Below are 24013 nucleotides of genomic sequence, written 5' to 3'. Positions count from 1 at the left end.
TTTTTCCTGCTGTATCACAAATGCCTTAGTTGTGTGGACAACAATGGAACTAGTGTTCACGAAAATAATAAATTTTTATCATTAACTATGCTTTGCTGTTAGATAGGCACAAATGTAGCCAAAAACCTAACTGCATCCAACTCCATAAATGCAGTTCCTTCCAAAAATGTAGTGAAAATGAATTTTCAACAGTCAGTATAATGTAATTAACATGTCCCTTCACAGAAAGAGACGACAATCTAGCAGTTTCTCTTCTCTTACTGAGGCTGATATGTTTATTGGCCCTTCTATATTTGAATGATTGCTAATGTTTTTGAAGTATGCTACACTTCTTTTTCCACAGCTTCTAAATACAGACTCTGAAAAGTTTAATATTAGCTAAAAACTGTCACAAAAATATGGTAAATTTCTATAATTGCCAAAATATATTCTCTTGGAGCACATGTGCTTGCATGTAGAAGCAGTCGGTCACATTGTTAACTGAGTTAAAGCTTGGGTGCCTGTGCGTGCTATTAAGTATGACATGTCCTTGGTGTAAAATTACACGTGTGCTTATTTCCCCATTAGAAAATACATAGCTATAGTCTCGTACGAGCAACGCCAGAGTTACAAGGATGACTTCAACGCCGAGTACGATGAATACAGGAGCCTGCATGCTCGGATAGAGAGTGTCACCAGGAGATTCATGAAGCTTGATGCCCAGCGCAAGCTTCTTTCTCCAGGGTCCAAAGAATATCAGGTAAAGAAAAATAGAACTGTGAAGATTGTTTCATCTCCCTCTTCTCCCTTCCGGAAGTCCACATTTTCAGCACAGGCAGACTCTTCAGTGTACCAGACTGCCTCAGGCTTTGCTGACCACCTCAGCATCCTTGCGAGGTGAGGAGCTGCTGTTAACCAGATGGGGGAGAAGAGTGGAAGCACATGGAAGCCATGGTGTAATCCCAAGGCTTTCCTGACCTTCTCTTTCCCTTGATGTTATACCCTTAACTACACCTGCAGCCACAACTTACTCATCTTCCAGGTGGCTGATCCTAGCTGCTGTTTGAGCTGAGAACGGTGTTAAAAACCTGATATTCTGGCTTTCCGGCCTGGATGTCTCCCATTTTGACTTAAAAATTCCACATGTTCAGTGTCAGAATTCTTTAATTCTTTGTGCACACTGAGAGTTTTTGGTTAGTTTTATTTCGGTTTTGGCAGATTGCAAATGTGTTTGTCAGCAGAAGGAGTACTGAGCCTGATACTGCTCAGTCGAAGGGAAACCTTGCAGAACTTGCATACATGCTCAGACCCTGCATGGCCTACCTCTGTTTTTTGTAGCTTGACAAAACCCTGCAAAAAGTTGTTCAGCCCTCAAGCCCCACCTGTTTGAGCTGTCTGTGAACTCACAGCAGTGTAAGTGACTTCTCAAAAGGCATCTTCAAACATATGCTCCTTTCGTTGCCTGTGTACAGGTTTAATTGCAGATCTTGGGTGATACGGGGGCTTGGTGGTTGATTTTTGCAATACTGGAGAGTGGTGGCTCATGGAAAAGAAAATATCTTGAGTAAAACTGAGTGTATTTTTAGTGCTTTACATAAATTTGCATTTTCTGGTAGTAGTGAAATGTTCTTCATATTGTCTTTGTGTTTTGTTATTTCCTTGAAGATCCTTCATGAGGAAGTCTTAGAAGAGTATCGGAAGATAAAACAGGTACATGTAACACCAGCTTTGTGGGAGGTTGTGATCCCCAAGTCTGGCTCCAGGCTATTTTTAAGCAAAAGGCGTGAAGCTCTGCAGAAATGTTTTCATGCCCTGATTTTCCTTTTTGTCTTACCTTTACAGTCTAGCCCCAACTACTATGAAGACAAGTACAGATGCGAGTATCTCCACAACAAGCTGTCTCACATTAAGAGACTAATAGGGGAATTTGACCAACGGCAAGCAGAGTCATGGCACTAGTCTTCTGCTTTGACCGGGACATGTGAATGAACTGAAGCTTATTTATTTAAAACTTAAGATTAGTTGCTTTAAGATTCTAAAAAGTAGTATAAGTCTTTTGCATTACAGAAGTTTCAGTATTAGCAGACTTAAGTTAACTACTTTTGTTGTTGTTGATGTTGCTTATATGTGTATTTGAAGCTGCTTTTTCTGGTCCCTTCTTTTCTTCAAGACTTATGTTTGTCCATTAATAATTTTATCAGATGATGCGGGGATCCAGTAACTTTACTATGAAGTTGTGCACATTTTAAGAAAATATTGTAGCAAGTTGAAATGCTGTTGGATAAACATAAGGCTGTTTTCTGACCTTTCTTGTTAATGCAAACTATTTGCCTTAAATGGTAGAAGGTTTAGAAATTTGCACAAAATTAAAAAAAAAAAAAAAAAGACATTGTTTTGGAGGGTTAGAGAGGTGTGTGTATGTGCTGTATACAGCCCCTTTTGTTACAACAGAAACTCACCCCTGCATCTTGAACCCCCCATTGCAGTGGTTGCCTTAATGTGTTTGCTTGTGTATATTTAGTGTAGTTAAATCGTTAGCTACACCGTTTCCCACTTTGCTGAAGCAGCTGGGAAGCACTACGTGGCCTACCAGTGTCTGGAAGTGAGTGCTTGTACTGCGTGCGTGCAAGGATGTGTGGCTGTGAGCATGCGTGATGGAGAAAAACAAAAAAGCTGCTACTCTACGTAGGCCAAACGCTCAGGTTAAAACAACTGACGAGTGTCACTGTAGGTTTTTCCTACAAAATTGCTACTTTTATTGTGGAAGATGAGAGCATTTCCATTTCAATAGTTTGTCAGCTTTAATAATATTGGGGAAATTAATACTTTACAAAAATGAAACAGATATATAGTTTTTGGGCAAGATTATAAAGTAAAACATGTAGGTTACCTATTTATATACTGCTATAAAGTTGTTTTTTTTTTTTTTTGAGAGAGATATGCAAAGAAGCTATTGCCTACATGAAATATATATTTAAAGACTTTTGTCCTGGGTGCCAGGAATATAACAAAGAACAGACGTATTTAACTATAAAATACTGTGATCACCAAACAGCACAAACTTTCATTTCATGCAGGTTTTTGGTTTATTTTGATGTAAACCATTGCTTTATCATGTGAAAACACAGGTTATTTTTGTCAAAATTGAGCAAAATCTTTGTGTGTCTTACTGTGTTTGTCTTCTCAAAATGCTGCCAAGTGAAAAGGGAAGCATTATGTTTACAAATCTGATTTTGGAATTTTTGCCAAAATGTCAGTGGTATCACTAATAGCCTTCATCTCCAGCATCCAAAAAACCTGTTGTGTGTCACTGTAAACCAGAAAATGTTTGCTTGCCAGAAAACATGCATTCAGGTAAATGGGAGCAATTGAATTTTTGCCTTAAATTTGTGGGTTCAAAGATGTTATGTTTGTGAAGATGGAATCAGAAGCAAGGCGTGTCCCTTTTTGTACGTGACAGCGACACTTGTGTTACCTACCTGAGACCAAGTTGGCTTTGGGTCCCTTGGATGAGTACAGTTGTGTTCAACTCCACATTTCAAATGGCAAAATGAAGGGAAGACTTCTTGCTTCCCATTGAGAGCTGCATTCCTCTGGGTTTAACGACAGAATGCTGTCCAGAGCGCACCCTCGCAGCAACACCCAGGCTGTTACAGTCGCTGCGGTTCTGCCGCAGCCGCGCTGGGCGGTTAGCTTTCAATCCAGAAGCAAAGAGGCTGTTCAGATTAAAACAATGTGAAGTTCCTGCTGTTGGGACCCGTTTGGGCAGTTCAGTGTTCTTTATCTAAACTTCGTGCCTGCATCTGCCGTTAACTGCCCTTACGGGGCACACGATGCTGCTACAAGTGTCTGGATGTCGTGCTGTGCTGTATCGCCGGGACCCAGTGCAGATAACTGTTTGGGTTTTTACCATCGACCTGTATTCGCATGCATCTTCTGGTTTACGGGCTGTGGATGAGTTGCAGCTGGAGGTTAGCGCTACTCAGCGGTCTGGCGCTGCGTATCACGCTCAGACCCGACAAGCTGCTGTAAAGGCCTTAATTGAAGGTTTTGCCCATTTGCCTTGAGCATTTCTGAAGCCTTGCAAGTACACCCGGCAGCCTACTTGTTGCAAAACAGTGCTGTAAATTGACATATCTCATGTTTCCCTGGAGTCGACATTCCTGTTCAGCAAACGCCGGGAGCCCGTTGACGTGGGGCCTCTGTGTTATTGCCTTTCCTGTAAAACTGGCCTGCTCGCTCAGAGAAGCAAACACTGCCCGTGGTGGCATCCAGGCTGGGGTTACACCGATGTAGAGAGGGGGCAACTGTGCACGTCCGTTTCATGGAGATCATGAATCTCACTACAGTTCATAAAAAATACGTGGTTGAAAGGGAGGGAATAGCCCTTTCCGGTTAGCTGAAAAAAAACCCCCATAGGTTAGGAGGATTGGTTTCCAGTCTTGCTGGGGTTTGAGGGAGAAAAACTGTGCCCAAAGTAATTTTTTCTTTTTAAAGCTGTAGATATGCTTTAAACTGTCACTGGAAGCAGCTCACATGACTGCTTTTAAGTCTTCAGTTTACCCTGTCAGTTATTTAAAAAAAAAAAAAAAAAAAAAGTAATATTGAAATATTTTGGAATTATTTTGTAAAACACCTAGGCAAGTGTTGGAGGCAAGCTACTTCAACAGTTTTTAAACAGAAATTGAGTTGGAATGTTAATATAATAACTTTGCTCCTTTGTTAGCTTTTTAAAAATAGTAATGTTACAAGCAGGCTTTCTAGATACGCAAATGTTGATTCGTGCCAAGAGCTATGGCTACTTTGAAGTATCGTTCTTTTAAAAGTTTACTGTCATTTGTTTCTGTACCTAATGGGGGAGGGATGTGGCCAGCGATTCCATAACCTTCTTCTGGGGAAAACTATGAAATTATTCAAGGGAGGACAATATTCGGGAACATGAAGGCTTAAAACAGGGCTGTGAATCCCTCTTTCTGACTTTGAGTGTGTTTTACAACTTTTTCAACTGTTTCCATACAACTGTATTAAGACTCTGTATGTAAGCATCCTGGGGCGTTTGTTAGTGAGCACTTGAGCCATTGTTGCCCCCCTGTTCTACATCAATTTAAGTTCAATAAAATGTTAACTTTGCAGTCCTGAGACTTTGCTCTTTCCTTTTCTGGGAGCGAGAGGCTCCTCCAGCATCTCTGCGATGGACCGGTGTGGTGCTGCCATGGGGACTGCGGCTTTAGCGGGTAAATTCTGCCGGTGCGCGAGGGGCGAGGCAGTGGTACAGCACCTCGCCGTAACCTCCCGCTGCTGATTTACAGAGCGCTCAGGAGTGCTGCTGTCAAGCGTAGAGAAATGAGAAAGGTGCGCCTTAAATGGTGGCCAGTGAACAGGGAGTGGTTTGTTCCAGCCTGTCAGAGTGAGCGTGCTGCTTCGGTTACAGCTGAAAGCAAACGTATGTAGGTATTTTCCCTGCAGGTTGTCCCCTGTTTATGACTACTCTCCCTCTTTTAACCTCAGGTTTAATATCCTACCTCTTTCACTTCCCTTTCCAACGCTGGCAGATGACCCATGCTCCTTGTCTTCTGGTGCTGGGGCCAATTTCTAACCTAAAAGAGCAAAATGTTCACATGCCCAGAAAGGTGGTGGAGGCCCCATCTCTGGAAATGTTCAAGGCCAGGCTGGATGAGGCTCTGAGCAACCTGATCTGGTTGGGGATGTCCCTGCTCCTTACAGGGGGGTTGGACTAGATGGCCTTTGAAGGTCCCTTCCAACCCTAACCATTCTATGATTGTATGATTCTATGATAAATTGCATTTCTTGTTTTTCCTTACTTTTCCAAGTTTTGGACTCCTTTCTGACCTTCTTTATTACAAAGCACAGGGCATAGTCCTGGCAAAAGACTTATATATCCAGCAAATTTAAGCATCTGGGAAACTTGCAGGCCACAGGGGTTTTCCCCTGCCGATGCGCACACCGCCACGCAGGGAAGTAGGCAGCAGCACTGTCTCAGGTCTGGCTGTTGGCTGCATCACCGGGGCTTCCTCTTTGAGAAAATGCATATCTGTTGGTCACTAACTGTTGGTACAAGACAGTTGCATCACTCTCAACACATACTTGTTGGTTGTAAATACAAAACTGATGGATGGATAAAGGTTTTACAAGCAGATATCCTTATTCTGCTTCACGTTTCACTGTGCCCTTAAACTATTTTAGGATGTGTGATTCCCATATGCTTAAAAAGCCCATGCATTTCTGGCTGTCATTTTGATCAGATCCCCAAAAACCAAACCAAAATGAAAACACCACCTCCCCAAACAAAAAACAAACAAACAAACAAACAAAACCAAACAAAAAAACCACCACTCTGTTTAAAACCCTAAACATTTACCGATTCAGTAAGCTGCAGTTGCCTGAAAGGTGGAAAGCTGCTGTACATCCGTGTTAGAAATCAATTTTTAAGTACTGAGCTATTGACTTCCATGGGAAGATCCATTCTGCGCCTGAGGGTTGGCCTGCATTTGAAGAACAGGGCAGCGCTGTGAGAGCTGCAGCCATCAGTATGTTCTGTGCACCTTGGATCTAACTCTTCCAGCTCCTGAACTCCAGGTGCCCCTCTACCATGGCGATTTCTATACAGTTTTCTATTTCAGCCCTAGTCCTGACGTTTAAATTTGAGGAAGCTACAAGCTTCCTCCGCCTGTGCAGAGATGGAGACGTGCAATCCTGCAAGCTCCTCAGGTGAGCACTTCCCCTCCGTAGGAAGTCGCACGGCCCAAGCCCTTGCTGATGCCGCTGGTGCATCCACCTCAGCAACCTTCCAGGTGCCCAGCGGGGATGGGGCGAGAAGAACCAACCCTCTCCACGTCCCTTGGGCAGCTGTGCTTCTACGAGCAGATGAGAGCCGAGCAGAACTGGGAAAAGGGAAGGGTTTCCATACTGGAGATTATTTCTTGCATCCATTGCTAAGCCTGAACCTCCTCCTCCTTTCTGAATGTGACAGCCACCTGCACAGGCTAAGAACGGCGTCAGGAAATGCATGCTTTTAGAATAGCCATGTTAGTAGTGATAACATTGGATACTAAACCCACAGAGAAAGGACATCTCTCCACTGGAAAGCAAAAAATACTGGCCTGAAGAGGAAGAACAACTGCAAGCCTTTTAAAAACAAGGCTTTGACCAGAGCTCAGTCTTCCACCTCAAACAACCTGCTACTGTTGGGTGAAGTGTCACTGCCTTAGGGGTTTTTCTTCTCTGTTCTGCAACCTGAGGCTCCTGGAGCAGACCAGCACTGGCGGGTAGATCTGCCTTCATGCTGACCACACTTTCTGCAGCGCTTTCTGAGGCAGACTGTGGTCTGCTCCTACATGAGGCTGCTAAGGACAGCAACTGCTGCGTTACTTGCTCTCCGCTAGCAGAGCTTCCCCTGCTGCCACTGCTGTGAAAGGGGCATAAACCATCCCAGGTGACCCTTGATGACTGCGTACCGTGTCACAAGCCCAGAAACAAGATGCCAGCCAGTATCACTGTGACCTGCAGGGAACTTCGTGCCAATCCGCTGCATGGTTTCAAACCATCCATCCTTCCATCCATCATCTGTCCCTTCCCACTGTAAATCACTTGCAGTTGCACACTTTTGTCACAACATGGTTCAGACTTCACCAGACAAGCTTCTAGGGAAAAGAAGATGAGTAGGTTCTCACAGATTTATAGCCGCGGCAGCAAAGATAAAACAATCTTAGCGTCCTTAAACACCTCTTGCTTCCAGAACCACTGAAAAAGGCTGACAAGCAATGAAAAACGCAGGGAGGCTGATGTTCATAAAGCTCCCCCACCTCCAGGACAGCGCGAGGAGAACCAGCACAGGATGAGGAGGGCAGACCAGGGAGCTGGAAACCCGTGACGATTTTGCAGATCAGGAGAGAAAGGACAAAGCAAGTCCTTCAAGAGAAGCACAAGAAAGGTGGCCCCTAGCGTGCCTTGCAGTGGTATAAGGAGCAAAGGCAGATAATGCAGACAATTGTGGAGCAATATACACAAAGTTCTCCTTTCTAGTGTCTTTCAGGGCCCATTGACAACCAAAACAATGATGTGATGTGTGGAAACAATGGTCGCGTTTCAGAGCAGGCTTGCTGTGTGCTTTCCCAGTGAAAGCATCTTCCTTGCTGTCTGGCAGAAAAGGACCACAGTTGCATCTGGAAGTGTCTTTCCAGACTCAGAAGCTTTGCTGGCATCCCAGATCAGCATCGTGGTACAACCAGGGTGGCCTGTTGCTCATGTCTTACATTTACAAATGCCATGCCACCGGATCCAGCTAACAGGGAGGTTACTGCAGGCACCTACTCTCACCACACATGAGCTGTTGGTTTGCTGATACCAGTACTTGGCTGTGGCCACAGCCACACTCCTGTTTGAGTTATGAAGTCCCGTAAAGTTTGCAAGAACAGAAGGATGAGACCAAGTTATCATGCAGTCACAGATCACCAAACAGGTCGTTCAGCATCCATGTGAGAGACTAGGGCTGAGGACCATGGGAATCTTAGTGGTGTAAAAATGACACATCAGCTGTTGATAATCAGCAAGTCGTAGAAGCTGACCTCCAAAGCACCAAGGTCTGTAGGTAACGCAACACGCCACAAAGCGTTCCAGAGTCATCCCTAATGCACTGCACCAAGTCAAGCACGGGACAGACCGTGTGGTGGCCCCAGCCAAAATCGTCATGAGTAGAAGAGAGCGCAGAGAAGAAACCCTCGGGCTGGGGCATCTGAGAAGGCGGCTGTGTGGTGACACTGACTGCAGTCTCTTGGGCACTGCCCCTCTTCTCCTAAAAATCCTGCCCTAGAGGGGAAGGGGAATGGTCTCATTGTCCTTCTCTTGCAGATTGTGCACAGAGCATCCAATGCACCAACAATTATGGGGCGTAAGGGTGGAAAATTCTCAGGTAAAGCCAAAGCAGAGCAGCTACCAATGTGTTAGGCAGCTGGGATAGCAGCAGGGATGGAGATGGCTCAGAGGGACCCAGCACTGCCTTGGTCAAGATCTTCATGAAGAAAATCGGGGCCAGAAACCAAACAGATGTCGTGAACAAACACCTTTTCATTTTTTATCTGAGTCTTTCTAAAAGGGTAGGAGTGGTATTGGTAAGCCATGTGAGGAAGCAGACCGGTTACTAAATAGGAGACTTCTATCTTCAAGGACTTTCATTCAGCACCTTGCATGAACAGATGCTTCCAGCTGACTATCTGAAAAGATGCATAATCCATAATACCTTTTTCCTTCCATCCTAGTCCCACTGCAAATCCATAAATCAGGCTAGCAACATTTTTTTTTTTAAATAGGAAAAGAAACTTCGTGTCCTTGCCGTTTGCAAATGTTTTATTCCAGATGTTGGTATGAGGAACATTAAAATAGGAGGACGTTTTCCACAACCAATACTGAAGTTTTATACGATTCGAAGAGGGCTTATGTTGATCATCCTTTGCTGCCATCAGACAGAATTGTGCCTGCTTGTTGATCTCTTTGTGACCACACTAATTAAGAGAATTAGCTGAGGGCTTGGGTTAACAGCTATGGTTATGGTGAAGCAGACAGAGCCGTGTTCTTAGCCAATGTATTTTCTTTGACTGACAAGACAGCACACCTCAATTTCTGAGTGTTTCTGCTATTACGGAATTTTGAGATAAAGCACTTGGGAAGGAAAAGCAGAATGAAACTGCCAACCCTTTTTGACCAGAGCTCTGAAACTCCTCCAGGCTCTCTCCTCTGAGGAAATACATAAGGTTAGAACTAAGGTATAGCTGGGACAATGATGTCTCAACATAAAAAAGCACGTTAACTAAATCCGCTGATAAAAGCTAAAAGCCTGTCATCACACGGGGCCTGTTGTAGAGGATGCTGAGAGCTGATCCCACTTGGGTCTGCTGCAAACACCAGCTGGAATGGGTGGCTTTGCTGTGGTCCCCTTCTCCAGACACTGTTCTTTGTGCTTTTAGGCTGAAGAGGGTTTCTTTGGGTTTTCTGTTATTATTATTATAATAATTCCATTATATATTATTATTATTGTTGCTGTTGTTGTTGTTATTGTCTCAGAGGGGCTTCAGGTTGCACCAAGCATCTGTCTTAGTGATAAAGATGTTTGTCTAAGCAAATGCAGACGTAAATTGTTTCTGTCCTCCTCATGAACTTGGCAGGTCAGGGAAGGACTTGAGCAGGTCGTGTTCACACCTTTTCCAATGGTGACTGTTGCTGTGATTCCCTCCTGGTCCTACACGAACCTCAGCAATGAGAAATAACCTCATGAACAACTGCAAGATCCACAAGTGTTTATGTGCTGTGGAAAGCAAACGGGATAGCGTGCAATGGTAAGAGTCAGACCTGCGTAGGCAAGTCATTTTGTTCAATTCTCCTCAAATCCAAAGTAATTACGGAAAATCTGAATTTTTTTTTTCCTTCATTAGCACTTCACCAAAAAAAAAGGTGGGTTTGTCCTAAAAAGAACCTCTCCATGTCTTTAAGGGTCTTTTGTTACAGGACTTCTTGATGAATTCAGTCAATCCCTGCCGTTGTGCTAAGAGCAAGGGGTTAACAGTTCAGTTTTAGAGCAGGGATCTTGTGTGAGTGCGTAGCCAAGGGAAGGAAGAGATCTGAAATGATAGGTGGAGGCCTTTGATAGGCAAATATTGACCACGGTGGAGGTCAACTGATGCAAAGCAAACACTGAGCCCCCGGGGGGGGCGGGGGGGAGCCAACGACTCGCTGGAAGCAGGGTCATTATCTCACCTCTCCCCGCGTGGCAAAACTTTTTTCAAAGGCCAGCGCTGCCATCTCTGCAGCCTCTCCTGGAAGGCTCCGACTGACTCCGCTCCGCCTGTATCCAAGGGTCATCTCTTCCATACAAACTGACGTCCACCTCCCTGAACACGTGCCTGCAGCCTCCCCTCCCACAGAGATGCTCCTGCACCGTAATCACCTCTTTAAGCACTTGAGCTTTTTTAATACCTTTATTTTCGTAAAATTGGTATCTTCCCTTTCTTCTGCTGTTTTTTTGAGGGGAGGGAGGAGGGTCCATTATCCACAGACCTTCCAAGCTGCTTTGTGCATGATGCCTCTTCCAGATCTCTTTTCTTCCCCTTGTTTCCAAGCCAATGCTTTCTCTACAAGAGCAGTTGATTACACGGGGGCACCCTCCCCTGTTGAAGGTGATGTTTTCTGAAATTACTTTCTTCCTACAGATCACCAGGGACATTCACAGAACTGCTGTCAGCTATGCGCTGACTGCAGCAGGATGCAATCACAACCGCTGCATTTCAGAGGGAAAATCTGGGGGGAAAAAAAGGTGTAATTTCCTTTAGCCACAGGAAAAATTTTAATCGGAGCTTTCATCCTCTTTAGATGCTCTGGTGGTAACCAGCCACAAGAGACAATCAGTAGGAAGTCAGATTTCACTAATTCTAGTACCCACAAACCTGACTTTTTTTCGACTCAGATTACCTCGTATGTCAGAAGGGGCAAATAACACTTTTCCTTCCCTCCCCTCTTGCCTCAGCTGTGGAAGACAAATAATAGCAATTTTTTAAAAAAGTTATGAAGAGGTACTTCTGGCGGCACATCAGTGAGCATCCAGGCAGTGATGCAGAGCACGCAGCAGGATGCAGAGCAGACAACCTCTACTGAGGGGCTTGTGCCAGAGCAAGGGTCCCATCTCCCCTGTAACGCAACCTCCCCAGCCCATCGCCGTACCATGGAGTACTCAGCTAGGCGTCCAAGTCATCGCTTTGCTGAATGAAGCACTTTGAGGAGCACATAGCAAGAGGCAAAAGTACCGGAGGGAACAGAAAATAACAGCAGTGACATTAAGATAGTCACATGAAGAGTTTGACAAAGATGCGCAGCGATAATCCCCCGGCTCTGACGAGCAGCGCTAGAGCATCTTGCCTTCCTGAACTACGCTGCCAAGAGCCGGCACGTTCCCTGCTAGAATCCAGGCTCTGTGTGTGCTTACCAGGGCAGCTGACCACAGGCTTGCATGGTTTTCCAGGGCAGGGTGGCCGACTGCCATAACTGGATTTATCATTGCTCTTCATCAGGAGTCAGTTGAGCACTTGCTGTCAAAAGGTTCAATTTTCCCCAGGTACCCAAAAGTTCAGCCTGTTCCTACCCAAAGATCTACTGGTAAGATCAGTCTTGTAGAAAGAGGTTCATGCTGTGGCTGAGCCAGGCGTGTTACAAAACCAGCTGTGGTCTCCACCAGACCCCCAAAGCACCAAGGTGCGTGAAAACATCTGCAAGGCAAAATTTGCTGGGTTTTCCAAGCCTTAAGAAACATCTCACCATGCTGGATAGCTGAGCCAGCGCCCTCGCCCTCACTCCTGCTGTGTCTGGCACGGTAGCAGCGTGCACGCGCGCTGGGGGTGATGCTCAGCAGCCTGCCCCTTTTTTTTCTGTTCCTCCCGATGGGACAGGTACTTTTGCACTGATCCTGACGGCTTTGGGCAGAGGGAGCAGGAGGCTACAGCTCTTTGGTGAGGCTGGGTCTGCCTTTTTCCCACAGACGGGGTAAAACTTCTCCAGTTCAAACCTGGGCGTTGGATCCACAGCACTGGGATTTTAAATTTTCTAATATCTCACCCACAGGACGTTTTCTCTAAGACCAACGATGTCTGAGTCAGTGACCCAGCACTGGCCAAAAAGGACTGCCAGAGCTTTTCAAAAAGGCATAATACAAGAAGAGACCAGGCTCTCTCAGAGAAGGACAGCACGGTTTCTTGAGCAGACCTCAAGCTGCATCTCGCTGTGTCTTCCCGAACTCTCTGCGCTCAGATTGCAAAGCTGGATGGCTGCTTGCACCCATCACATGCAAGTCTCCAGTTGCCCATTGACCAGCCTAATGCCAGCCGGGCTACATAAAAGCTCTTCACACGCACGGTCCTGTGGTAAGTGTGGGAAATGGCAGTGCAATAGAATTTATAGATAATTAAATTACTGTATCCTCAGGAAGTGCAAATGCAACTTTCCTCCATGCAGCTCTTGGGCCTTAAAAATCTTGGGGAAAGAAAATCTGAACACACAAATTGTGGTGTACAGCATGGAAGGAGATCAGGCCATCGTGTGGAGGTGGGTGGAGAGGAGAGGACAGCCAGAGGAGCAATCTTGGGCCGTTCAGCAAGGGTGCTTTTCCGTGGTTATTAAAAATGGCTTGTCCAACACATTAAAGTCACACCGACAAACATTTGCACGCCTTGCCCTGCCTCAGCTGCCTCATCACCTGCGGCACCTCGCAACGTGATGCAGCTCCGCCACGACAGAAGGGAAGAGCTGAATCACCTAATTTATTAATTGCGCTTGGTTCCTCTGACCACAAAAACCCTTCCTGTTTACGCGCAGGACACATCGGACAGCTACGCTGCCAGCAACACGGACACTTCAGGTTGCTGCAGCATCCCACGCCGGCCTCACAGGGAGTGCTTCGGCCCAGACGATGCGGTGATCACGGGATTGGCACAACCGCCTCTGCCCTGACGTCGTGCTCCTCCTGCTTGGGAAAAGACATCAAACGGCCCGTGCACACCAGAGACTCCCGGGGATGAGAGTTCTGTCTCGTTTCTTTATAGATAACGAGCCTCACAGAACTACGGCGCCGTTAAAAACAAAACAATTTGTGCTTCTCAGCACCCTGTCCCAGCTTGAGACAGGAGGCCAGCTTTGATAAAGGGTACACTGCCTCCCATGGCTTCCGGGGTACAAACTCCAACGGAGCCACGGCGCCATGTGAGAGGAGAACGTCAGAGGGATGCGGTTCTCCGGAGCTGGGTCCTGGACTGTACCTGAAATTCATGTTGCAGTTTGGTCTTTACCTTTACTCCAATACAAGTTTGCCTTTACAAAATACATAGCACTCGCCCCTTAGCTTCTCCTTGCCTCACACCTCAGCCCCTGTTCTGTGGGTCCAGAAGAAACCAGATTTTTATTTGGTGTATGTAGCAGAGAATAGATTTGTAGGAAAATCTACAACAATTTTTAAAGATTCCTGCAGAATTACCATGACAACTTTAGGCAGAATTTTATTCTGAAAAATCAGAAATTAACCAAGACTGGAATTTACTGCTTTTACCTCTGGCAAGGAGCAAAGCAGGATCTCTGAGCTATGCCCCATTTTCCCAGCTTCCCGATGCCTCAGAACTAAATCACGGCTTGGGGACTGACTCAGAGGGAGCTCTGTCGCCTACCGAGTCACTTCTCCCACGCCCAGAGCCACCGATGCTGGCTGCGCCGGGCAGCTGCCGGTGCGAAGGCTTTGGGCAGCGATGCCACGCTGCTGTCCAACAATCCCGAGGCCGCAAGATGTGGAAGCGCAGAGGCCTGGGAACAGTAAGGGTGCCGATGGGATGTCCGCGTCCCACCTCCAGCAGGAGCAGTGGGCCAGCTTCCCAAATGAAAGGAAATCTGAAATTATTAAAATTGTTTTACCACCTCTCGCACTGCAGTTTTGTTTCCTCACATGTGAGGGTTCCCAGCGGGAAGTGAGGAAGTAAATGTCAACATACGCTGCGGCAACCGCCGGCAGTGCCCAGCCCCGAGACACCTGCAAGCCAGGAAACTTCCCGGGGTTTGGAAATCTCTTCAGGAGTCGCCCGCCAGTTACAGCACACGGCATCTCCTGTGCAACAGCAGGTTCTGTGCTGCTGGAGGATAATTACAGATTAAGTTCAACTCCTAGATCTCTGTGACTGCTTACATCCAGCCTGGCGCGCTCCGCACAGGCGCTGGAGGAGCATTCGGTATCGCGACAGGAGACGTGCCACCACAGAGGAGCAGAGAAAAATGTGATTAAACCCCTCCAGCCCTCAACACATACTGTGCCAAACATGTTCTTCCCTGCTGATTCCAGCTAAAAGTGAAAGGTAGGCAAAGCCACAGTTCGTACCCCTAATTATCCCTGCATTAAGGGTGTTGATCGTTGTGATGCTGTGACCCCATCTCTCTCCATGGCAACCCCAGCCTGCATGCAACAGCACGATCCGAACTACTTCTAGCTGCTGTGCGTACAAAGTGCTTGTCACTTTGGTAAGGCAAAAACTTTCCTTTTAGTTCAACAATACCGAAAAATAAGTTATTTTCTCTGTAATAATAACACTAAAATCACTGTAATACAAAAAATATAATACTAAGAAAAAAGAAAACTGAATGAAAATCTCAGTGAAAAAAATCATTTTTCTCTAACAGATACAACATGTCTTGTTATTCTCTTTTGACAATGCTTTATCTTTTTAAAATACGCTCCGAGGACACCCTGACCCTCAGCTCTGTGAAGGGTCATTGTGCCTGACAGCAAAGCGCGGACGCTCACCAAGAGCCTCCCCGTTGCTCGAACATCAAAAAGTGGAATTCCATCTGACCTCAGCAGAAAACTCTTCCTAGGCCTGAGCTCGGGTGGGCACAGCTGCTTCTTTGCAGGCATTTTGGGGAACTGCACATCCACCATGTTCTGGGGCAAAGAAACTCCGGAGGAGGAGTGGGATGCATCTGAGATGATGCTGAGTCCCTTGCGCTAGCATCGACAGGAGGACAAAAATCAACCTGAAGCATTCAGTCTTGCTTTCTTTTAGGAAACCCCACCTCTGAAGCCAGTTTGGGGAATTTTTGGTTTTGTTTCCAAGGGATGAAACAAGCTGATGGAGGCAGGGAAGTCACACTCTTCACGCAGGGAGCCTCTTGTGAGCCACACAGCAATGACGCAGCGGGGTTTCTCCGACACACCAGGCAGATTGTACTGGTCTCAGCTGTTTCCCTGATGCCCTGCTGAGCTCTGCAGTGGAAAAGGGAGGGGAATGGTCAAAAGAGGGAGCAAACACAGCTTCAGCACAGCTGGGAGCCGAGCGCTGGGTCTGCGCTGGCGTGGCACTGCAACACGCTGGGATCTCCTCCCCTGCCTGCACGGCACGAGCAAGGGGAGCGACTGACCCGGCTGCCCATCAACAGGCAAATCTCCTGTTTCACTTCCCAGTGAGGCACCAGAAGCCACTGGATGAACCCTTCTGCATCACCACTGTCTGCTCAGATGCTTTAGGATCTGGGGGATGAACCCCCTTAGATCACTCTGCGGGTGCTTCAGTGATCAAGGACCAGCAAAAAAAAAAAAAACACCCCAGCAAAAGCAGTAAGGGAGTGGCATTTTGTATGCAGTTATTTGGTGCTGGGATTTTTTTCACTTCTTTTTTCAGAAGTTCAATTGGACTGGCAACAAAACCGTGGTGGCATTATTCTGACCAGAGCCTGAGGCTGGGAGATTTCCTAGCACATCTCAGCACTGACTGGGATTCATGGATCACAGAATGCCAGGATGGTTTGTGTGGGAAGGGAGTATTAAAGCCCACCCAGTCCAACCCCCTGCCAGGAGCAGGGACATCTCCATACAGTTCAGGTTGCTCAGAGCCCCGGCCAACCTGGCCTGGAATGTTTCCAGGGATGGGGCATCCACCACCTCTCTGGGCAACCTGGGACAGTGCTACACCACCCTCAGTGGAAAAAAATTTTTCCTAATATCTGATCTGAATCTGCCTCCCTCTATTTTAAAACCATCACCCCTCGTCCTGTCACAGCAGGCCCTGCTGAAGAGTTTCTCCCCATGCACAAATTCTGTGCACGTTCCGTAAGCAGCTACTCGTTGCTGTCCCTGCCCCAGCATCAGTGACAGCAGCATCACCTGAGCACCCGGCCGGGAAAGGCAGAGCCACCATGCAGAACAAACATCTGGCTCCAGCACCCGATGGAGACACTTCTCAGCAGCTGCTGGGCTGCTGCTCCTTACCCGCCCTGGGCAGGGCTGCTTCTGCCATCTCCCCGCACCTTCTCTGGAGAAGGCACCATACGGCATCACCTCGGGTCCGGATTTGGCCAGTCCCAGCACCGCCAAAGGGACACAACTGCAGAACCAGAAAGGAAGTCCTTGGAAAAACGGGATCCGCTTTTGACGGGCTAGCAGCAATGGGAAGAAGTCCGCAGCAAGCATTACCCAAAGCCCAGACGAGCAGAACTGACACACACAAGCCCTGTTCTTGCCCACTTGTACCTTATTTTTTTTTTTATTTTTAATTTTTTTTTTTTTCCAGTTAGAAAGCTCAGCACAGGTTTTGGAGTATATTGATAGGATGCTGCAACTCCAGACCAATTTACAAACACCGAAGGGGATCTTGCAAACACTTAAGATCTCCTTTGAGAAGATTTTACAGTCTACACATAACACCAGTAAGAACACATTTGAAAGTAATTTGAAAGATTATTTTTACCTTTGATCTCCCAACTTCAACTACAAACTGATTTGCAAGTAACTTTTCTACGCTCCAAAGCAAAGGAGAGGGGACCAGGTCTCCTTGTTTCTCTTCAAAACGATGCTTGTGTTAAGATGACGGCAGCACAGCTTCTTGGAACAGAAAAAAAAAAAAAAAAAAAAAAAAAAGGTCGTCCAACTTGATTGTTTTACAAGAACTCCCAGAAATGTACAGTGCATAGTACTATTAAGTAGAGTCATGCTCCCCTGAGAAATACACACAAATATAAAGATTTATTGACAGGGAGTTTGAAAAAAATACTAGTTTGATATATGTGGTGTTTATTTTTCTCACAACATTTTCCTTCCTCTTACTCTGCTCAATTCAATTCACCTGTCACAACGCTTATGGCACAAATTCTTCTTTTACACCCAAACAGCCCAGCTGGGTTCACGGCCGATGTGCATCAACAGGAGTGCAAGGAAAACCTGTGGATGCAGCAAGCCTGCAGCATACTGCAGTGACAGGGACTCGCACATGCTCCCAGGACGGCTGAGCCGCAGCATTGTCACCAGGAAATGGCCTTGACGTTTCCATAGAATTACAAAAGCAGGAGGAAATATATCGAATTCCAGCCATCCGGCAGTCCAGCAGGATAAACAGCTCCGAGCACTTCTCAGCTGCAATCTCATGCAATTAAAAAAATATCCCATCACCCAGGGAACATCGCCACACTGAGAGAAACTTAAAGACAGGAAACCTTCTCCACCGCACAAAACATGGACCGGGAACAGAAGAGGGGAAACTGAAGCCGGGCCAAGGCGGGGGATGCCTGACCAAAATGATTCCCAGTGCCCCTGCCCCTGCGCCGAAATCTGGGTACAGGCGCACGAGATGAAGTTGGGCTCCTGTCTTCAGCAACAAACGAAACCACTGGCATTTGCCCAATCGGTAAACACGAACAAGAAAGGGTGTTTTTTTTTTTTTTTCACATACTTAAAACTAATACAAGGATTATTTATTCTGCTGAATGAACATGGAGCAGGTTTTGCCACAAATTTTGGAACTACTCTGCACAAAAAAAAAAAAAGCGAATACTGAAGTTCAGTGGAAGGAAAGCTTGAGACCTGATGCTAACACCCAGGCAAGAAGGCAGAGGCTGGGGATCTCCAGCTGATTTCTTGCGTCATATGTAGTAAATTCCCTTAAACTTGCTGCACCTTCACTTTGGGATTTTCTAAGACAGAAGTAACAAAACTGCTGCAAATGCTATAAAAAAAATCCACATAAATTGTGACACCTAAGTGACACCAAGGCCCCAGCATGTAGTGATCATAACTAACAGATTGAAGATTTTTTAATACATACACTCTTATTACTAGAAAGACTCTATTTCTTTTAAAAGACAAAGAAAAGATTTAACCACCCTATACCAGGGTTTGTTGAATTCCTTCCCATAGCAATTCCTCGGAAAGACAGGACAGAGCGGGTATGTCTTCTGCCTCGCATACCAGCCAGGTTACTCAGCACCTAACAGCTGCTGCGCAGAACAAGAACAGGTTGGGCTTGTGCCCTTTTTTCTTACTTTTTTTTTTCAGTCTTGTTTGTTTTCACCTACTCCTTCAATTCCTCGTTCTTACTTGACAGATCCTGCAGGAGACTCAGACAAGAAGTGAAATTTTTAGACTACGCCAAGTTAATTTTAGAAAGGCTCGAAATAGTGACGGTGCATAAACAATGTCCTCCAACAAAACAGATTTTGCTTGTGTGGCATCTACAATGACCAGCTGAAAAAACCCCGTTTTTCAGGTGGTGTTCTCTGTGCAAATTGCTCTTTACAAAAGTACAATACAGAGTGCAAGCTCCCAGCGGAGCCGGACACAGCGGACTATGGCTGCAGGCGTAATGATTAGAAAAACGCCAACTTCCAGCCAGCTTGGCTGGGTGAGTTCACCACAAACTGTAGATGTGAGCAACCCTCGATCCCTGCCCACGCCTGCTGCCACGAACCGGCCTCTTCTCCCCCAAGTCTGCCTCCACGCAGTCTCCAGCTTTTGCACCCGTTTTTTGGCAGCCTTCTTTGCCCTAACGCTTTCCTGCAGTGTGGACCAGGCTGCTCTGACCTTCCACAGAACACCAACAACCTCGGCAGCTTCACCTTCCTTCTTCTCTAAAACTGTGATTTTCAAAAGCTGAGCTTTCTGTTGTTAGAGAAGCTGATGAGAAAAGCGAACACATGTTTTCTGCATATTGAAGGACACAGGACATGCAGAAATGCCCTCATAAATTCATTTTGCTGATGATGAGAATCCCAGATGCTGGCAGCGATGTCCTCCATCAGCATCAGGTTGTGCCCCCAACACCAGCCATGGACTTTTCAGGAAAAGCCAGCCTTTTTCCCCTGCACCCATCCAAGATGAATCGTCCCTTTAAAACCCAAAAATGGGGATGATACGTGGTACTGGCCGCTGAAACCATTCGCCCTGTGGCAGCAGTGAGGAGCACAGCATGATCCATGGGGTGATGTGTGGGTGACGCGTAGGTAACACATGGAACAATGCATGGGGGGGGATGCGCGGGCGATGCGCAGAACGGTGTGGTTCCTCAGGCATGGGGTGATGCACTGAGCAACGTGTGAGGTGATGTGTGGGGCGATGCATGGGCGATACAGAGTTTAATGTGCAGAGTGATGCGCTGCATGGAGCAATGTGCGGGGCGAAGCGTGGGTGATGCATGGACTGACTTGCAGCGCAGAGCGATGCACAAGGCGATGCATGGACGATGTGCAGGTAATGCACAGGGCGATGTGATGCATGGGGTGATGGGAGGGCGATACGCAGAATGGCGCGATGCACAGGGCAATTCGTGGGGCGATGTGAGGTGCTACATGGAATGAGGAGACACAGGGACCGCTGCGCGGGGTGATGGGCGGGTGATGCGCGGGTCGCTGCTGCCGCCCGGCGGAGATTGCGCGCAGCGCAGCAGCCGGGGGCGGCCGCGACCACCGTCCCCGCACTCGCCCGGGGCAGCGGCAGCCGCAGCATGCCCCCGAGCCCAGCTTCCATCCCGGCACTCGTTTGCTGGCGCCCGTCCTCCCTCGCGGTCGTGTCCCACAGGGTCCCGTTCTCCACGGCCTGCGCCAGCCCATAGCCACGCTCCCCTGCCCACGGGAGATACAACCGCGTCCTGACCGGTGACCGCCAGTCGTCACGGGGAACAGGTACGCAGAGCGACACGGGGGCCAGGTGATCAACGGCCGCTGCAAGGCAGAGGCGCACGCCATCCCCGAGGTCCTCACGTGCTTTTCCCGTGCTCACCCCTGCCAGAGTGACCTGACGGTGCCCCCAACCACACCACGGGTGGCAGAAGGCCTGCCTGATCCCAGCACAAACACAGATTTTACGGGCTATTTCCCGACTCCAGGCAGTTGTCACGCTCTGCTTCTGGGAAGAGAGTTTCTTGGAAGTCTGCTGCAACTTGTAGGAAGAGAGAGACCGAGAGCGCGGCCGTGTCCACGCTGCCCGCCTGCAAAGGGCCAGCAACACTGCACTGCCAGCTGAAAGGCGAGTTCTCACCGACACACACAGCCACCTACTCCTGACGCATCTCCGGGATGGCCAAACAGTGGGAATTTTCCGGCCAAGTGCTTACGAAAGGAACGGGGAGGGAGGAGGAAGGGTGCGAAGTACGGAGCCCGGCTGGCTTTCTCAGTGCTCCGCTTAACTCCACGAGATTTCTCGGGTGCTCCGTGCCCACCTACTGCCGATCGCAACCCCCACCGCACTCAGAATCCCGGGGACCGTCACATTTCCTTCTAAAAGAAAAAAGATCTGGCATAACAAGAGAAGTGGCAACTTCTCCTCAGGTCACAAACCAACTCTGCTCCCTGTGCACCGTCCTGAAATACTTACTACGTACGCTCAGCCAGCCTGCCCCCGTGAGCCCTGTTTTCAGCTGGGATCCCAAACATCCTCTGCCCTGTGGCGCAAAGCCGACAGGAAGGGAAACAATTGCAGCATCACTGGTTTTGGGACAGGATGCTCTTTGACCCTGAATCAACTGCTACAAACAGCTTTCCACTCTGCATGTGGTTGTATCATCAGAATTTGATGAGTTTGGTGGAACTGAAAAGGAAAAATTCCTTTGGGGTCTTTCTCCACCGCTTTTGCCCAGCTCCACGCTGCGACGCTCCTTTGGATGGGAAGAAAAGGAGAGAAAACAGGTCTCTACTTTTGTCCTCAGTTGTGTGCCTTCCACTGAGCAGGAAGGGCTTGGAAAGGCTCTCCACAGGTTTTTCAAGGCACTAGGGCCTCGCTTTGCTCAGCAGGGCAAGATGGGGCCACCTGGGCCGGTTTTCAGCAGCCACCCGAGATCTGGACTGGAATTGGCCCAGGCCCAGAACTCACCAGGCACTTGATGGACCCTGCAACCTGCTGCCCTCAGGCCGTCGCCGGAACAGCCACCGAGCCTCCCGTTTCCCTTCCTCTTTCGTGGCTCTCTACGTGGAGACAAGCATGACTGTCCCTCTGCTTGCACCGGGGGAGCAGCACGGGCTGAGGCGGTGATGATCAGAAATATCCCCATTTCCTCGAAACGATCACCCAGGGAAGTTGAGGTCAAGCATGGTGTGTACCCTTCACTGCTTGGACTACGTCTCTTTCCGGCAATTGCGGTCATTCCTTCTGCCAGTCCATGCACCTCAGCTGACCCACAGCCCCCCAGAAAAGCAGTCCTCAAAGTTGGGAAAGGTACAGGAATTGAGGCTTTACTCTCCTTTTAAGGGGAAAAAAATCAAATGTTTGTTTTGGTGAAATTTCTGGGGCTGAAAACAGGGGAACACGAGCTGCACTTTCAATGCCTGTAGGCACCACGTGTCAGGAAGAAGGAGCCTCTCACCACTGATTTTCTTGTCCTACGGCACAGCAGCAGTTACAGGTGGACTCAAGCAGAACATGAGAGCTCCAGTTGACTCCACACCCAGAGCTGCTGCTACGGACCATGGCAATTTGCTTCTTGACTTTTAGTAGCCTCCCTCTTGCTGTTCACTGACTTTTCACCAGCTGTTGTCAGGAGTCCAGCCAGGATCCACGTGCCCCTGTTAGGTATGAAAGCTGAGCAAACTACACAATAAGAGTAAATTCAGCATTGAAGCCAGACATGAAAAACCCAGCAAGTACAAAGGGCATGGCTGTCATCTCCCACTCCCGTTTCCACCCCCAAAAGGGGTTTTGGAGGGTCTCTCCCAAAACATCTACACCATTTCCAATCAATAAGACCAGAAGACTTCACAGCTTGTCTCGGTAGCTCTTCTGCACTCAGAGTGTACGGGTTGGCCACCACGCTGACTGCAATGACAGCAGCGTTGTCTGAAAGGTGAGGAAATCTCTTGGATGGAGAAATCCCGAGCCAGGTGGAGGTGGATGCCCAACGGTGGCCTCTGGAGACAGCCTGAGCATCAGCCAGAGCATGCACGATGGGGGCTGTACCTCCAAAGGCACTGGGAGCAACGGGCATCACAAAGCCTCTGGGAAGCCCCGCTGGGCTTTTGGCTCTTGCTGGGTTTCCTTTGGGGATATTTTAAAAAGGGTGAGAAAAACAGAAGTGGACTTGAAGTGCTTCTACCCCAAATTGGGCAAATTGCAGGAAACTACTTCGGTGTTCTCATCACTGCAGGTAGGACGACTTAGGGATCCGCAGCCCCTGTGCTCTCCCAAAACCAGTCAGTCACCTTTTAAATCTTAGACAGTGCCCGACCTTGGCTGTGGTGTCGGGATGGAAAATCCGGGACCTGAGCCAGATGACAGCTCTCCCGAAGGCTCCCACACACTGGCTGAAGCTGAGGAGCGGGGAACGCAGGCTGGGAAGAGCATCTGGTCTCAGGACTCTTCTGCTTTCCCGTAAGCGAGGGAATTAAAAGTCATGCTGCACGCCAAAAGGGTGAAGTTACGCTGCCCAGGACTTTCTGCGGTGGTGCAAGCCCGCAGCCGGTGCCCGGCGAGCAGCTGTGGCACGGTGGTGCCCCGAGAGCTGCCTAAGCCCGGCTGCCTGCATTGCCCTGTCCCAGGACCCCAAGGAGGGGGCTGAGTTCAAAACGCACAGCCTGCTTCTCTGTGCACACCGGAGCAAGTTTCCTTCGACAGCGCTGATGCTGCCGGCAACTGAATTTGGGAAGCCTTGTTTTGGGTCGGGGCAGAGCTCTCGTGCCTGCCTGTCACGTGTGACGTAAATTAATGGAAAAAAGCCAGCGTGGGTCTTGGTGCTGGTTTTCCCCTTCCAGCTCACAAAAATAAGAAGCTGCCTTTCTTTGTTCTCCTTCCGTAGTCAGCCTTGCCGGTTCACCTAGCTGAAACGTGAGTGGGTTGCTCGTACTTGGTGAGTGCCCCGAGATACTGGTGGGGATTTCTCACCTATGCAGACCCGTTCTGGGCTCCCCACTATGAGAGAGATGTGGACATACTGGAGCGAGGCCAGCAAAGGGCTGTGCAGACGACGAAGGGATGAAAGCATCTGTTAGGTGAGCTGGGGCTGCTCCCCCGGGAGGAGAGGATGCCTGGGGGATTGTCCATGCGCATAAACACCTGATGGAGGAACCACGATGATGGAGCCAGGCTCTTCCCAGCGGTGCCCAGTGCCACGGCAAGAGGCGACAAACACAAACTGAAATGAAGCTCAAATCTTCCGTCTGAAGATAAGGAAAACATTTTGTTTGTTCTGGTTGTGGAGGCTCCATCCCTAGAGACGCTCAAGCCCTGATGGCAAGCGAGTCAGGGTGAGCCTGC

At 48.2% G+C, this 24013-nt stretch overlaps 1 protein-coding gene across 4 annotated transcripts in view; it reads left to right on the top strand.

Moving 5' to 3' along the window:
* Nucleotides 1-5111, top strand: part of ELL2 (elongation factor for RNA polymerase II 2) — a 41641-nt gene extending 36530 nt beyond the window's left edge. For all 4 annotated transcript variants that reach the window (XM_086770344.1, XM_086770345.1, XM_086770346.1 and 1 more), the window contains 3 exons: nt 568-739; nt 1645-1689; nt 1822-5111. In XM_086770344.1, the coding sequence (XP_086626470.1) occupies nt 568-739; nt 1645-1689; nt 1822-1938 (334 nt within the window). In that variant the 3' untranslated portion in view covers nt 1939-5111. The remainder of the gene's footprint in view (nt 1-567; nt 740-1644; nt 1690-1821) is intronic.
* The last annotated feature ends 18902 nt before the right edge of the window (nt 5112-24013 follow it).

Source organism: Chlamydotis macqueenii, chromosome Z (assembly GCF_036417535.1).
Source record: "Chlamydotis macqueenii isolate bChlMac1 chromosome Z, bChlMac1.mat, whole genome shotgun sequence".
Taxonomy (NCBI): domain Eukaryota; kingdom Metazoa; phylum Chordata; class Aves; order Otidiformes; family Otididae; genus Chlamydotis; species Chlamydotis macqueenii.
Note: the sequence above shows the minus strand (reverse complement) of the source record. Positions and strands in the feature narration are given on the sequence as shown.